General features: G+C 38.4%; 1 protein-coding gene across 5 annotated transcripts in view; it reads left to right on the top strand.

Moving 5' to 3' along the window:
- The window catches only part of LOC102946304 (lymphocyte antigen 75), a 122,642-nt gene that overhangs the window by 25,418 nt on the left and 82,664 nt on the right, over positions 1–14,560 (top strand). For all 5 annotated transcript variants that reach the window (XM_037911865.2, XM_037911862.2, XM_043525170.1 and 2 more), the window contains exons 14-18: positions 7,476–7,557; positions 9,837–9,905; positions 11,112–11,235; positions 12,450–12,485; positions 12,736–12,911. In XM_037911865.2, the coding sequence (XP_037767793.1) occupies positions 7,476–7,557; positions 9,837–9,905; positions 11,112–11,235; positions 12,450–12,485; positions 12,736–12,911 (487 nt within the window). The remainder of the gene's footprint in view (positions 1–7,475; positions 7,558–9,836; positions 9,906–11,111; positions 11,236–12,449; positions 12,486–12,735; positions 12,912–14,560) is intronic.

Raw genomic sequence — 14,560 nt, 5'->3', positions numbered from 1 at the left:
AATGAGGCAGTAATATGTTTTCATTGTCATCATTTTCACTGTGGTATTGGTGACAAGATTTTGGGTGAAATCCTGGTCCCATTGAAGTCAAGGCAAAACACCCATTGACTTCAGTAGGATCAGTATTTCACCCTTTGTGTCTGTTATGTCCCCAGTACATGGGGTAGTACTGTAATAAATATAGATCCAAAACTTCACTGAACTCAAGTCCAGGGGCTTGCCCATTAGAAACATCTCAGAGACTGCTTAGGCAATTATTAACTACTCTAAGAAGAGCCCATGATCATCAATCTGCTGAACATAATACCGCTTCTCTGGAGAGTATCAAAGGGAACACAAGTTGGCCAAAGTTTTCTGGGTGCTACAGGAATAATGAGGCAAAGCAGAGATGTTTGCTTTCCATCTTCTCTTTACAAAGACTTTAAATCTACATTGTTATAGTAAAATGATTGCTTCTTTCTGCTGAATTTTGGCATAGTGACAGTTGCTCTCTGTTCTTGATTGCTGTATTCCAGTTGACTTGAAGAAAAAACTTACTCTAGGAATGGCTGATTATTAAATATTTTAAAGTGAGCTTTATTTTTGTGCACAAGATGCTCTCTGCCTAAATAAAAGTTCTGTTTTTTAATTAATTTAATCAATGAATAATGTGCTATCTAGCAATCTGTTTGGCACAGATTCCATTTGGCATAACTGGGATAACACTGTATAGACATTAGATGAGTGCATTGAGTTCTCTGATATCAAGAAATTAAATGTTACATAAATTGTGAGTCTTGGATTTTAGTCAAAGAAGCTGTCTCTGAAAAGCCTTATTATGCATGGGTATGATGTCAGATCTATGTGTAATAAGGTTTTTGAGTGACAGTTTAGCCTTGCAGAACCCTTGCCAGCTTGAATTTGTTGTTGCAGCCAGCCTCACTTAACTTTACATTTTTATCCACAAACAAAAGCAAGAGCATTTAATAGCTCCCAATGTACAGTCTCTTGTAATACATTTTAAAAATTGAAAGTCAGTGGCTGAAGACTGGCATAACTGAATATCCAATTTGTTTTGTTTGGAAATCCACAAATTATGAAAAGGACCCAGCCATTGTTTACACTAATACAAGACAACAACAAACCCACATACTCTATACATAGATTGAACAGCCCAGAAAAAGGCACTTGTAACTTCTTTATTAAAGTGACTTACTAATGTCCCTCATATAAAATATACTACGCAACTTTGTTGAATGTAGATGTAGTAAATCTATTCTAATTTTACTTTGTCGTGTTGCAAATATAAGTTTTGTTTCTCTATAGCCAATTCACTATGAAATATGTTTAAGGAATCATTATATTTTGTTTCCCCACTGAGCTTGCCAGTACCTATCCAATATTAATTACAACTAATGGCCATGTTTTTTTGTTAGGAGTCAGGAGATGAAGATTTACAATTTCTAAAGATTCTGGAAATGTTATAATGCTAGATACTGCATATGTCATATGTAAGGAATCTCAAATGTAGCTCGACAGAGTAAGGGCTGGATCCATTTCCCTCCTCTTCTCCTCCTCCTCCTCCTCGTATCCTTGTCGCAAACTAGATGTTTTTCCAGAACCGTGCACAAGCAATGGCTCTTTCCGTCACTGCAGCGAGGTCCTCCTTTATACAGATCTCCCCAAAGAGTTGGCAAATGAGCAGGTGCTCCATGGTCTGCACCTCATCTCACCGCATATATTTGTGTAATTAGATTAGCCCCATTTGAGCATATTAGTCTTTGATCCGCCAGTCTGTATGCTCAGGCGGTTCAGGCATCGCCACATTGACCAGTCTGTATTGGCTCCTCCAGGAAGGTCTTCGTGGGGTTCCAGATCTATTTCAATGCATCTGTCTGCACGTAGTCTTTCATTCCGTAATCCCAGTCATGCCTTGACAGCTGTCGTATCCAATGGTACAATACTGCTTAAAATGCTCTTTCGTGATTTAAGGTATTTGATTACTCCTGTCTTGGATGTCATTTAGGGTCTTTTACTTGACCACAGTGGAATTTAAATTGGCCCTAATACAGTAAGCACAGTATAAACTGACTGTGTAATCAAACAAAGCAGCAATAACAGAATGCACACAACAATAGCCCAAAACATGGAGAGAATGTTGGTGAGAGTGCGGGAGTGAATCACTCATGTCTTGAGATCATTAACTTCACTAAAGAGATGTTACATGGTTAATATTGCCTCCAGAGCCTGGCACATTAAAATTATTATTCTTTAAATACATTTACACAGTACTATTAGTTTAGACTGTGCTTTGCATTTTTTAATTATGTAGAGCTAGTGATTTCAGAGATTGGGGAGATATGTAGCCTCTCTTAAAACAAGATAAGATATTTGGGGAAATGAGAATAGAAAACAAACAGCAAGTTGTTTCAACAACAAAACCCTAGATGATTGTCAGGGTGCAGTACTGCACAGTTTATGGGATGTCTTCCCTGGATTTATTTAGTCACATTCTCTGCCCAAAACTGGTAATACAGTAGACTAATTTTAGCTCACAGAAGAAGCAGCACCTCTGAATCTTCCCTCACCATTCCTTCCCATGACTCATTGTTAGGTGTTTGTTTTCAAATGTTAGCAAAAGATAGTTTTCTTCTCCATTTGGCAACAGAGAGAGAGAGTAGCTAACTTAGTCCAATTTGCTGTTTTCTTAGATTTTTACCTTGGAGGCAAAGAAGACGCAGAAGTGTTCTGATTATGTCAAGTGTCTGTTAGTTGAAAGTAAAGTACAGCATGCCACCCTTTTCCTGCCTGAATGAAATAAGGACTAAGATTTCTTTGCTGTACCAGGAATGTGGTAGCTAGTTTGAAATACTGGTGTAGCAGATCCAGTTGAGCAAATTTCAAAGGAATGAAAGTATTGTGTGTGTGTGTGTTTTTTCAGTGTTATTCTTAGCAATGAAGTGGAGTTCTGGAGGTGTTATAGGGAGTGGCAGTTTGGGTTTTGTTACGTCTCTTAATTTAAAAATGCTGTGCCAATTGGAAAGGAAACAATTTACTGCTCCCAGTTTGCCTTCACGTGTACTATGTACACAAATCTGCTTCATCATTTGATTTGAATCTGGAAAGTTCTATTAATATGTACCTGGGTTTGCAAGAAACAACTGAATTAGTTCAAGAGATATTGACTAGATCAACTATAAGGACCCTGTTCCTATGTTCTAAAACAGATTTTTTAAAATGGATCTTAAAAAAATTTTCAGGTTACATGGTGATGCCAGCCAGTGTCAGCAGGGTGTACATTTTTCAAAACAATTCTTAAGATTAGTGGTAAAACTGGGCAATATTTCTGGCAAATAATGAATTTGCTGAAAAATGCACTTTTGGATGAATAAAAAATGAGGATTCATTATTTTAAGAAAATCAAAACAGCTCATTTTGACATGTTCTAAACAGACTAGGTTGACATTTCAATTAAGAACTAATTTTGTTTAGACCATGTTGACTTGTTTGACCTAAACAATTTTTTGTCAGTTTTTTTTGTCTTAGTGAGAAAAAACAAAAAAATCCATTTTGGCCACCACACCAAAAAATCAATTATTCACTCAGCTCTAGCAGTTTTTATCAAACTTCCCACATTCCAGGATTTTATATTTGAAAAAATTATTCCTGAATCAGTTCACCAAGGAATACAAGATTACTTCTATGGGCCAATATTGATTGGTTTCAGTTTCCATATTTTATTTTCCGTAGCAATCAAAATATCTAGCAAAATAAATGACTTTACCAGAACAATACAATTGTATTAAACATCCACCTCCCAAGTGTTGTATGGTACTTTCAGCTATGGTAGGGTGTGAGAGGAAGACCAGCTACCTCTGGTATTCTTCCCCTATAATTCTACTTCTGTACTTTGTGTCAAAGAAGGGCTCCACAGAGCTCAGGGCATGGTCAGGGGAAGATTCAAACATCCACTAACACAGCATGTGCACTTTTCAGGCAACATAAGTTAAAGTACAAAAATCATCATAACTTGCTGCTGGCCTGAGGACATTAACTCCCCTGAGACAGCTTTTCCACACTTTGGGAAGAGCACTATTGGGTGATGGCAGCAAGGTATAGACAAAAGCCATGCTTACGTTGTTTCAGGAGGCCTTGGAAGGAGGAGCAGGGATAGGCTGAGATCTGAGGAATGGGTCTCTGTTGTTCCCATAGATTTCAGAATGTCTTGTAAGAAAGGGTAGCCTTGGCCCCTAGCTGATCAGCATTATCACCAGCTCTGTGTCAGTGATCCATATAGTATTTACATCAAGTAGTAAAAAAGACCATACCACACTTGGTAGTGTTTACCAAGTTCTAATTCTGTGTGAGTACTCCTCATCTGAATGGAAAGCCTTCAGCACAGAAACAGCAGATGATGGAAATTTACAATCCTTAAAACTCAATCAAATTTGAGTCCCTGGTAAAGCATAGATTGAATCCATTTTAGGTTCCATCTGTGGTACAACACTATGTGATGATCTCACCGTAACCACCCCAAAACCTAGACTACTCAAGGATTTAAACTAGAACATATTTAGGTGCAATCTACAATACAACTTTTAACCATGTTGTAACTGGAGCAGGGAACAACAGTGTTATAACAAGGTTCCCAGATGCCATCATAGTTGCAGTGCAGATGGAGTCTTAATTAACAGCTGTATTCCAGTGTTACTTTGGCATGGGATGCCTTCTAAATTTACTTCATGGTGAAGTGCTAGTGCACTCAACTTAGGGTACTAAAAGGCTTTACTTGAGCCTCAGTGCTATCAAAAATAGTGGATCAATTGCTGAATAAGTCTCATGATCATGTTTGAACTCTCACAAAGAAGGCAAACTATGAATTAATATTATAAGTGCCACATCAGCTGAAAAGTCTTTATTACATAATCAATAAAAGTCTTTATTACAAATTGGGAAATAAAGTGGGGAAACTCTTGACCTGACATCTGTTTAAGAAATAGGTGGCAGCATCAAAGCTGAAAGATTTTGAAAATTGCTCTGTTCCCTCAAGTAATTATTGCAAATCCTTCTGAAATAAGTGTTTTAGGGTCATTAGTCGGTATGTTTGTCTGTGGTGATTCCTTATGCCACTCTAAGCTTTGGGTTGTGTCTCAGAGAGAGAGAGTTAAGCGGTGCTTGATTAACTGTGCAGGGACGGACAATTGTAGAAGAACAAAATCCTGAAAGCAGAATGTCAGAAGCAATTCAGCTGTTAGATAAATGTAAATACCTGTTTCTGAGTGGTTTGCTGGGGAGTGACACAGGGCATTCTAAGTTCTTTAGAGTCTACGCTTGTACAAATTTAATTCCGATCACTATAGAAGAGCAGAAAATATTGAACATGGTAAGTTTATATTCCAGTGGTATATGAAGAAGGTTAATTGCAAAATGTTTGCCATGAAAGGATTATTTTTTAAGTAAAACATCTATCCTACTAATCAAAATCCCAGTAAATAAAATGAGTAAAAAGACCAATAGGAGTCTTCCCACTGACTTCAGAGAATTTTGGATCAGCCCTATCTATGTGGAATTGCTGGCTCTCCTTCTCCAGGGCATTAAGTGCCATTTCCTCTAGGGCAAAGCAGACTTAAACCCAGGAGATCTGGTCACTGGAGTAAGAGCCATCATTTGGCCCTAAATGATGATCTAGAATGTAGAATTTTAAAATCTCTCGTTATGTACAATACCTGCATCTATAGGCCAAAATCTGTGATGGTTTAACACCCAAAGTGCCCTCACTGACTTCAGTAGGCTACATGGATTGTAAGTCAACACAGGATTTGTGTGTATGTCTATAAATTAAATAAAAATATGACCAAGAATTTCCATAAAAAGAATTGGAGGACAAATAGAAATGGATGGTCTTGGAAATTAGTATCTTTACTACATTCGAATTAGTTATGCCTGTTGCAGATTGTCCCACTTCTTTTCTAGACAGTCACCAATCTATTTTAAATGGACTCAAATTCTAGCCTAGGTCCCACATGTTTCTGAGCTGAGTCACTGCTTCTAGCTCTGGGTCTCTAGAGCACACTCTCAGACTCATACCTCTTGTCTGAGCCCTTCCTTGGGACATGGGACTCAGCATCCAGCCATCCCAGATGCTGGAGTCAGTGCCTCAGATCTCTCAACCCCAGCTGTTTACTTCTGCTCCCTGAGAGTTCCACCTCGGCTGTGGGCACTCTGGCTTCTACATTAACCCCCTCAAGGCCAGTAAGGCAAGGAACACAGGGGTAGCAAAATAATTTCTTAGTCGCAATCACTTTCCTCTTAAAAAGCACTCAAGAGATACAGATCTTTGCAAATAAATTTTTAAAAAAGTCCTGAGATGTTCCCTTGCCTAGTTTGAGCTCATCTCTTCTGTGAGTCCATGGTCTAGTCAGCATTTCAGGCTAGGCAGAGTCCCTCCTGCCTCCTCTCTCTCTCCAACCCAGTCTTTTTGCATGTGGTGATGGACAGATCCTTTCCCAGAAAAGCACTCCTTAAATACAGTCTCTCTTCCTTTTTGCCATGTGCTGTACTGTGATGCTTTTCCCTTTTTCCGCCTCCAGGGTCCTGTGTAAATCATCCATTTTTTCATGGGAATGGACTGGTAGTTTAGAGACAATCAGAGTTGGTGGCCCTAGGTTGTTGTCTTGTTGAAGGATGATCTCTGAGAAGTCATCAAGGTATCAAGTGCTGTTCCCTAGGCAGCGTAACTGACTAGAACACTTCATAACGTTGCTTTGGCAAGGCTGGACATGCGTTCAGCGCATAGAACAAAATGGATGTCCTAAACCAAAATGGAGCTTACAATACAAATGGAGTTCACAGTCTGACCCAGATATTTCCCATTCTGTCACAGTGCCCTTAAAGTCCTAATCAATAGTAAAGAGACCTATGGTATTACTGCAGTTTTGAGTATATGCATTGAAATCCCCTTTTATAGTGACAACCTTTCTCTTGAAATGGAGCTGAGAATTTTAAGTTTTAATTACCTCACTCCTAAAAAATGAAAAACAAAAATAAAAAAGACAGCCCTGCATTTGTAAGTTCATTGAAGTTAGTGGGGAGTAAACATGTGCCTAAGTGCTTTGCTGAATCGGAACTTAAGAGAAGAGAGAAAACACAAACCCCTTTCTCTTAGCTTGTTTCATCTATGCTACTTTTGCTTTAAATATTAGAGCTGGAAATCCTCTATCCCAGGTAACGGGACTCCAAATTAATATTGGTTTCCTTAATTGATACGTGCTATCAGAGGCTGGTTAAACTGGGATACAATACTAGTGATTCATACTGGGCTTCCTAAACAAAGTGAACGGTTTGCAGAATTAGACGCGATACTTGTATTTTTGTACTTGTCTCAAAAGTTTGATATTTAAAGGAAGGCTTTTAAAATGACTCATTAATCTTTTTATTTAATGTGCTAGAATGAACATACACTCGCGTTGAGGTTTCTCTTTTATATATATTTACAGCAATGACCGATGGGTCTGGGTGGGACTCAATAAGAGGAATCCAGATTCTCTAGGAACCTGGCAGTGGAGTGATAACAATCCGGTAAGTTACATTCATCTCTCTCCAGAAAATATTACCATATTAAGATTTGTTTGAATTTAGGTTGGGTTGAAAATATAATCAGGTGACTGATATTTTAGATTAATTTTGTTCTATGGCACGTGAAGAATATAGAAAAACACTTACGTAAAACTTTGCATTTAGGAGACTTTCTCAATTAAAAATAATCTCAAAAATAATAATCGGCCTTTATACTGTATTTCTGTCAAAATATTTAAATGTAATAAGGATCCAGACGCTGCTGGACAGAACAAGGTATCTTTATTTCTCAACATGTACTTCAGTTTCTCAACCTCATATCCTTGGTTTGTCCAGACTTCTCCAGAAAACGTCTATCTCACTTTCAAGCTGGTTTATGTGTATAAGGTAGGGCTGTCAATCAATTAAAAAATTAATTGTGATTGTGTGATTAAAAAAATTAATCGCGATTAAGCACACTGTTAAACAATAATAGAATACCGTTTATTTAAACATTTTTGGATGTTTTCTACATTTTCAAATATATTGATTTCAATTACAACACAGAATACAAAGTGTACAGTGCTCATTTTATATTTATTTTTATTACAAATATTTGCACTGTAAAAAACGAAAGAAATAGTATTTTTCAATTAACCTAATACAAGTACTGTAGTGCAATCTCTTTATCATGAAAGTTGAATGTACAAATATAGAATTATATACAAAAAAAACTGCATTAAAAATAAAACAATATCAAACTTTAGAACCTACAAGTCTACTCAGTCCTATTTCTTGTTCAGCCAATCGCTCAGACAAACAAGATTGTTTACATTTGCAGAAGATAATGCTTATTCAAAATTTCACCAGAAAAGGAGAACAGGTGTTGTCATAGCAATGTTGTAGCTGGCATCGCAAAATATTTACATGCTAGATGCGCTAAAGATTCATATGTTCCTTCATGCTTCAGCCACCATTCCAGAGGACATGCGTCCATGCTGGTGATGGGTTCTGCTCGATAACAATCTAAAGCAGTGCAGACCAATGCATGTTCATTTTCATCATCTGAGTCAGATGCCACTAGCAGAAGGTTGATTTTCTTTTTTGGTGGTTCAGGTTCTGTGGTTTTCACATCAGTGTTGCTCTTTTAAGACTTCTGAAAGCATGCTCCACATCTCGTCCCTCTCATATTTTAGACAGCACTTCAGATTCTTAAACCTTGGGTTGAGTCCTGTAGCTATCTTTAGAAATCTCACATTGGTACCTTCTTTGCGTTTTTGTCAAATCTGCAGTGAAAGTGTTCTTAAAATGAACAACAGGCTGAGTCATCATCCGAGACTACTATAACACAAAATATATGGCAGAATGCAGGTAAACTAGAGCCGGAGGCCTACATTTCTCCACGAAGGAGTTCAGTCACAAATTTAATTAATGTATTATTTTTTTAACTAGCTTCATCAGCATGGAAGCATATCCCTGGAATGGTGGCCGAAGCATGAAGGGGCATATGAACATTTAGCATACCTGGCACATAAATACCTTGCAATGCTGGCTACAAAAGTGCCATGCGAACGCCTGTTCTCACTTTCTGGTGACATTGTAAATAAGAAGTGGGCAGCATTATCTCCCATAAATGTAAACAAACTTTTTTGTCTTAGTGACTGGTTGAACGAGACATAGGACTGAGTGGACTTGTAGGCTCTAAAGTTTTGCATTGTTTTGGTTTTGAGTGCAGTTATGTAACAAAAAAATCTACATTTGTAAGTTGCACTTTCACAATAAAGAGATTGCACAACAGTACTTGTATGAGGTGAATTGCAAAATACTTTTTCTTATGTTTATCATTTTTACAGTGAAAATATTTGTAATCAAAAATAATAATATAAAGTGAGCAGTGTACACTTTGTATTCTGTGTTGTATTTGAAATCAATATATTTGAAAATGTAGAAAAAATCCAAAAATATTTAATAATTTTCAGTTCATATTCGATCATTTAACAATGCGATTAAAACTGTGATTAATCGTGATTAATTTTTTTTAATTGCGATTAATTTTTTTGAGTTAATCGCGTCAGTTAACTGCGATTAATCGACAGCCCTAGTATAAAGTTAAGTACTGTATGTACACATATCTTTGCAGAATCAGGGCCATAGATTGAAAGCTGTTTGGGGCAGGTACCGCCTTTTATTCTGTTAGGACAGTGCCCAGCACAAAGGGACCGAATCATGACTGGGGCCCCTAGGCACCACTTCGATACAAATAATAATAAATCACAGTTCTGCCATCCCTCTGCTTTCTATAGGAAACTACTGTTATGTCACATGATTTCCAAAGAGATGTCTATGACATTAGAGACTGTGCTGCTTTAAAGGTATGTTTCAAGATTTTAATAATAATAATAATAAATAATAATATATTTATGTGACTTTTATTTACGGTATATTTACTTTATATCTTTAAGTTTTTTGTACATTAAACGTAGTCTGCTGCTGTAAATTTATAACTGTATGCATCAGAAAGATGCTACTTTTCTTTTTGTTAATTCAAAAACCTGCTAATTTTCACAAAAAACAGCAGTTTTACCTCCACTGCTGAGTAAATATTTACTAATAACATATAGTGAGGGCTTCCTTCACCAACACTTCTTTCCTTTTATTAAAATACTACTGTCATAATATGTAGCATACAGAGCAACTTGGCAAAATACTGTAATTATGGGCCTACATGTCAATAATCCAGACTGGTGTGGTTCTATTATATTCATAAATGCCTCATTACTATGTAACTCTAACCTTATGGTATGACTGCTAAAACAGTACCTGGTTTCCTGTTTTGGGATCACGCTGGGACGTGCCCTCCCATTTAGCCAGAACCCCTTCTCATTTAGTATTCATTGAAGGGGATGGTGGTCACTACCCTCTTGCCCTTATTTGCAACCTCCAGGAGTCATGGCCCTTCGCCTGGAACCTCTCATCTAAAATATTAGGCTAATACATTTTTGGATGATAAGAAAGACTATCCCTAAACAAGTGTGAAGTGGGCATTGTGGCTTTTGTAACCATTGTTTTCAGAATTACAAGAATCTGATCCTGTGCTGTCAGACTAAAGGAAACAACCTTATCTTTATTGTAGAAACCAGGAGGTGACATTGAGCTTTTTTATCTTGATTATACTAAGAAGAATCATGTTTCTGGGCCAATTCAGATTATTGTCCCTTCGGGGCAGATGTGAGAATCCTTTAAGGGGCAGTGAATATTACTCTATGATAAACACAGATAAAATCTGTGGATTGCAAAAAAAACCCAACATAGTATTGTAGTGAGCTGCAAGAAGAGATTTCTGTGAATGGATAAATTTTAAACTGATTGCTTCATAATTTCTAGTTGTTCAGAGATTATTTTTGAAGCTGTACCTATATTTTATCATTTTAAAAATTCAGTTAAAATTACAAAGGATCGGCAACAGGGTAGATGACTGTCATCAAGGATATCTAAGGTATCTTATAAACAGTTTTATTGCTCCAGAAGTTTGTATCTAGTATACCAACACAGTTTCCGAACCCCCTACTTTTATGCAGACCACTCGAATACCACGGAGGTATTTTTGGAGACTTCATTTCCATGATGACAGACAATTGGATTTTTACTTAAAACCTTTTCAGTGTGATGCTAGACTTGAATGGGTTTGCCAGATAACAAAAGGTAAGCTGCATTTACATCCGTTTAATCATCTAAACCGTCATCTGTGTTTTGTTTAAAATGTCTTCAATTACTTCTTTCACTTTGTCATCATTAACAGTAAACCCAGGATCTCTGACTTTAAAACAAACATCTCAGAAGGCATTACAATAATCTTGAGACCTGGAGTCCTTAGAATGTGAGAGCGAGACTTGAACTTTGTGTATTTTAAATATATAGGAAGAGAGAGGCTGTCACACTTGGAATGCTGTTTATTATCAACTTGAAAGGGTGCTTGATATAGGAAGTGTAAGGTTGAAGTATGAGTAACAGCTGGGATTATATTCTCTAAAATTGTGTGATCACAATTTTTGGTGGTTGAGTGTCTTTTTTTTCGTACTTGGTGAAAAGAAGGATATGAGCACAATAAATTTGGCAACCAGTACTTTACCACATCCTCTACCCAACTGGCCATAACAGTACACAAGGCAAGGGGCTGAAATCCCTTGCATGTCTCATAGGCTTCTGTTCATAGAAATGTAAACATACAAAACACTCACAAATAAACTATTACTGGGGGAAGGACCTTGTGTCACTTCTCTATGGTCCAACTTTGCTTCTATCCCTTAAGTTCCCTTGGAGTGAGAAACATGCCACGGGGAATGTAAATACCTTAGTGTGGTGAGGAGATATAGATCATAGAGTTCCAGCATTTATGTGCTTTATTTAAAATGTATAAGCAGTATTTATAAACAAAAGAAAATCCCATGGATAGCTAATTCCTCCAGACTTGAATTTGGCCTCTAATCTCCTTGTAAAATTTATGACTTAGGTCTCCAGAGTAGCAAAATACACAGAAAAGGGATTCTCTGGAGAGGGTGGAGAAAGGATGGCATGTGGGTTCTGCACAGATCCACTTGTTCTTGTGAGGAGTTAGAAGTTTTAGCATCTAGTAGGCTTGGCTTCTTGTAATTATTTTAGTTGGTCAGAAAAATAGCTTTTGGAGACACAAAACTTTCCTTGACTTGTTGGAAATTTTCAGTGAAAATGCCAAATCTTAGTGCCTATGTGTGGGGAGAATTAGCATTATTATTAGTGTGAGCTTTGGTGCTTACACATCTCTAATAAAGAGAAAAAAATAACTTTAAGTCTGATGCATGCAAAGCTCCCATTGACGTCAGTGAAGTACGTGTATCAGGAATGCAAGATCAGTGATTGTTTCTTTCTCTCCTGAACAGGTAGTACCCCAAAGACACCAGAGTGGTATACACCAGGTAAACAGATTTAGTTTTTGTATACATTGCAGTTACTTGTGTCTAGTGTTTCTCACTATATATCCTTTCTTATGTTAGTGAAAATCATGCTGACACACAGCCAACACACTCAGCTCTCATTGATTTCAGTGGGAGATGTAAATACAGCTCCTCTCAGCATCAGGCCCAGATTGTCCAGCCCTTTCCTTTTCTGAGTGTAATTATTTTTCAGGATTAATGCCATGTGTATATGTGTGGTTTTCTTCCCCAGATGTAGATGGAATTCATGGACCGCCACTTGTTATTGATGGAGCTGAATTTTGGTTTGTGTCAGATAAAAACCTGAGCTACCAAGAAGCTGCTCTCTACTGTGCAAACAATGATAGTGACTTAGCATCTGTGGACTCTTATACAAAACTAAGGGCACTCCTAACCAAAATAGAAAAGGTAATGAAATACATTGTACCTCAGAAATTGTCTTTGTTGCAAGTGTTTCCAATATAAGAATGTTAATGTTTTTTCTCTTAATTTTTCACTGACATATAACCCATAATAGTTTTTAAAATGCCTGCAAAAGGAAAAGTTTACTTGAAAGAGGAAATAATCAGTTTTGTTTTAATCTCCTTTAAAACTGCATTTAAACATTTAAATTTAAAACAGCCTGTTAAAATAATCTTAACAGAACACAAGCTCCAAAACAGCAAGGAGATGTTATGACAAGATTACCATAAATATTCCATTGTTCATGTTGCAGCCAGAGGTGTAACACTGTATAGTCATTTTGTATATGTGTGTTCCAACACGGGGACATCACACCATTATCTGAATGAGAGGAGTATATTAGAAACCAGCAACAGACAGATGTGATCAGTCTCTGTAGGGCAGAGAGTATAGTTTATGTAATCAGGAAATTAGCTGTTCTGTGGGAATCATTTTTAAAAAAAGACTTCAGGGTGACATACCTCAGTTACTGCCTTTTTTCAGTGTCATTGAGACATCACATCACTCTTTATTTATTGGAAGTTAACAGGGTCCCCTCGTGGAGTTTCCTTAGAATTGTTCCATTAGGATTAAGATGGGGTTAGCCCCCAGGAAGAAAAACTCGTGAGTCCTACCCTCCAATTTTGCAGATCCTTCATGGTCCACATGGTTTTGGAGGATCTTCTGGAGACACAGGGTCATCCACAAGAAGGTTCTATGACTTCACCAACTTTGGGTACCTTGCAGCTGTGCTCTGGTTCTCTGGCAGCAGAGGTGATGTGTGAGAGCAGGGGCACATGGGGTCATGTCCCCCCCCCCCCATTTCTACCTTCCATTTAGCACAGAGCGTTTTGAACTCTGGGCACGCCCCAGTTTGAAAACTGTCCTCCTGCCAGGAACTGGCAGATCAGAAGCTGGTGGGAGTCGCCCAGCCCACTTGGGCGCCTGTCTCTCCGCACTGGCCACCTCTGCCAGGCCACCTCCGCCACCTCTGCACAGCTGGGTGCTCCCCAGGCAGGGTGGGCAGCACAGCCTGGGCTGCACCCGAAGGAGCCTGGTGTCAGCTGGCAGTGCACCCTGGAGCTGTCCCCTGTCTGCAGAGCCCGGCTACCATGAGATGCTCCCTGAGGTGCTTGCTCACCATTACCCTAGTGCTCCTGGCTCTACTGCTGCTCCTCAGCCCAGAGGTGACACATGGGGTGGTCATGTGCCCCCCACCTTCAAGAGTTATGTGCCCCACACACCTTTAAATTGTGCCCTCCCCTCACCATCAAGAGTTATGCGTGGTCTCTGCCTGGCAGCGTGACTCCACTGGAGTTGTTAGGGATACTGCCTGGAACCCCTTTTAAAGATGTTTACCATAGCAGAGGGGGCTCTGTTTCTATATATAATCTCTGTTTCTCTGTGCAGTGGTGGGAGAAGAGGCACATCAATTCAGCCCGCCTCATTCCCCCCCCTTCCCCCCCAACCTACAGAAAGGCTTCCTCACAGCTTGGGTGAAAGAGAGAGTAGTTCTCTTTACCTTCTATGTGTGGAAGGATAGCTCTATGCACAGAGGTGTCCTATCACTGCATGTATCCTAAGGGTATGATCTGGCCCCTAAGAAAGTTTTCATT

Source organism: Chelonia mydas, chromosome 11 (assembly GCF_015237465.2).
Source record: "Chelonia mydas isolate rCheMyd1 chromosome 11, rCheMyd1.pri.v2, whole genome shotgun sequence".
Lineage (NCBI taxonomy): Eukaryota > Metazoa > Chordata > Testudines > Cheloniidae > Chelonia > Chelonia mydas.
The sequence above is the reverse complement of the archived record's forward strand: the minus strand, read 5'-3'. Positions and strand labels throughout refer to the sequence as shown.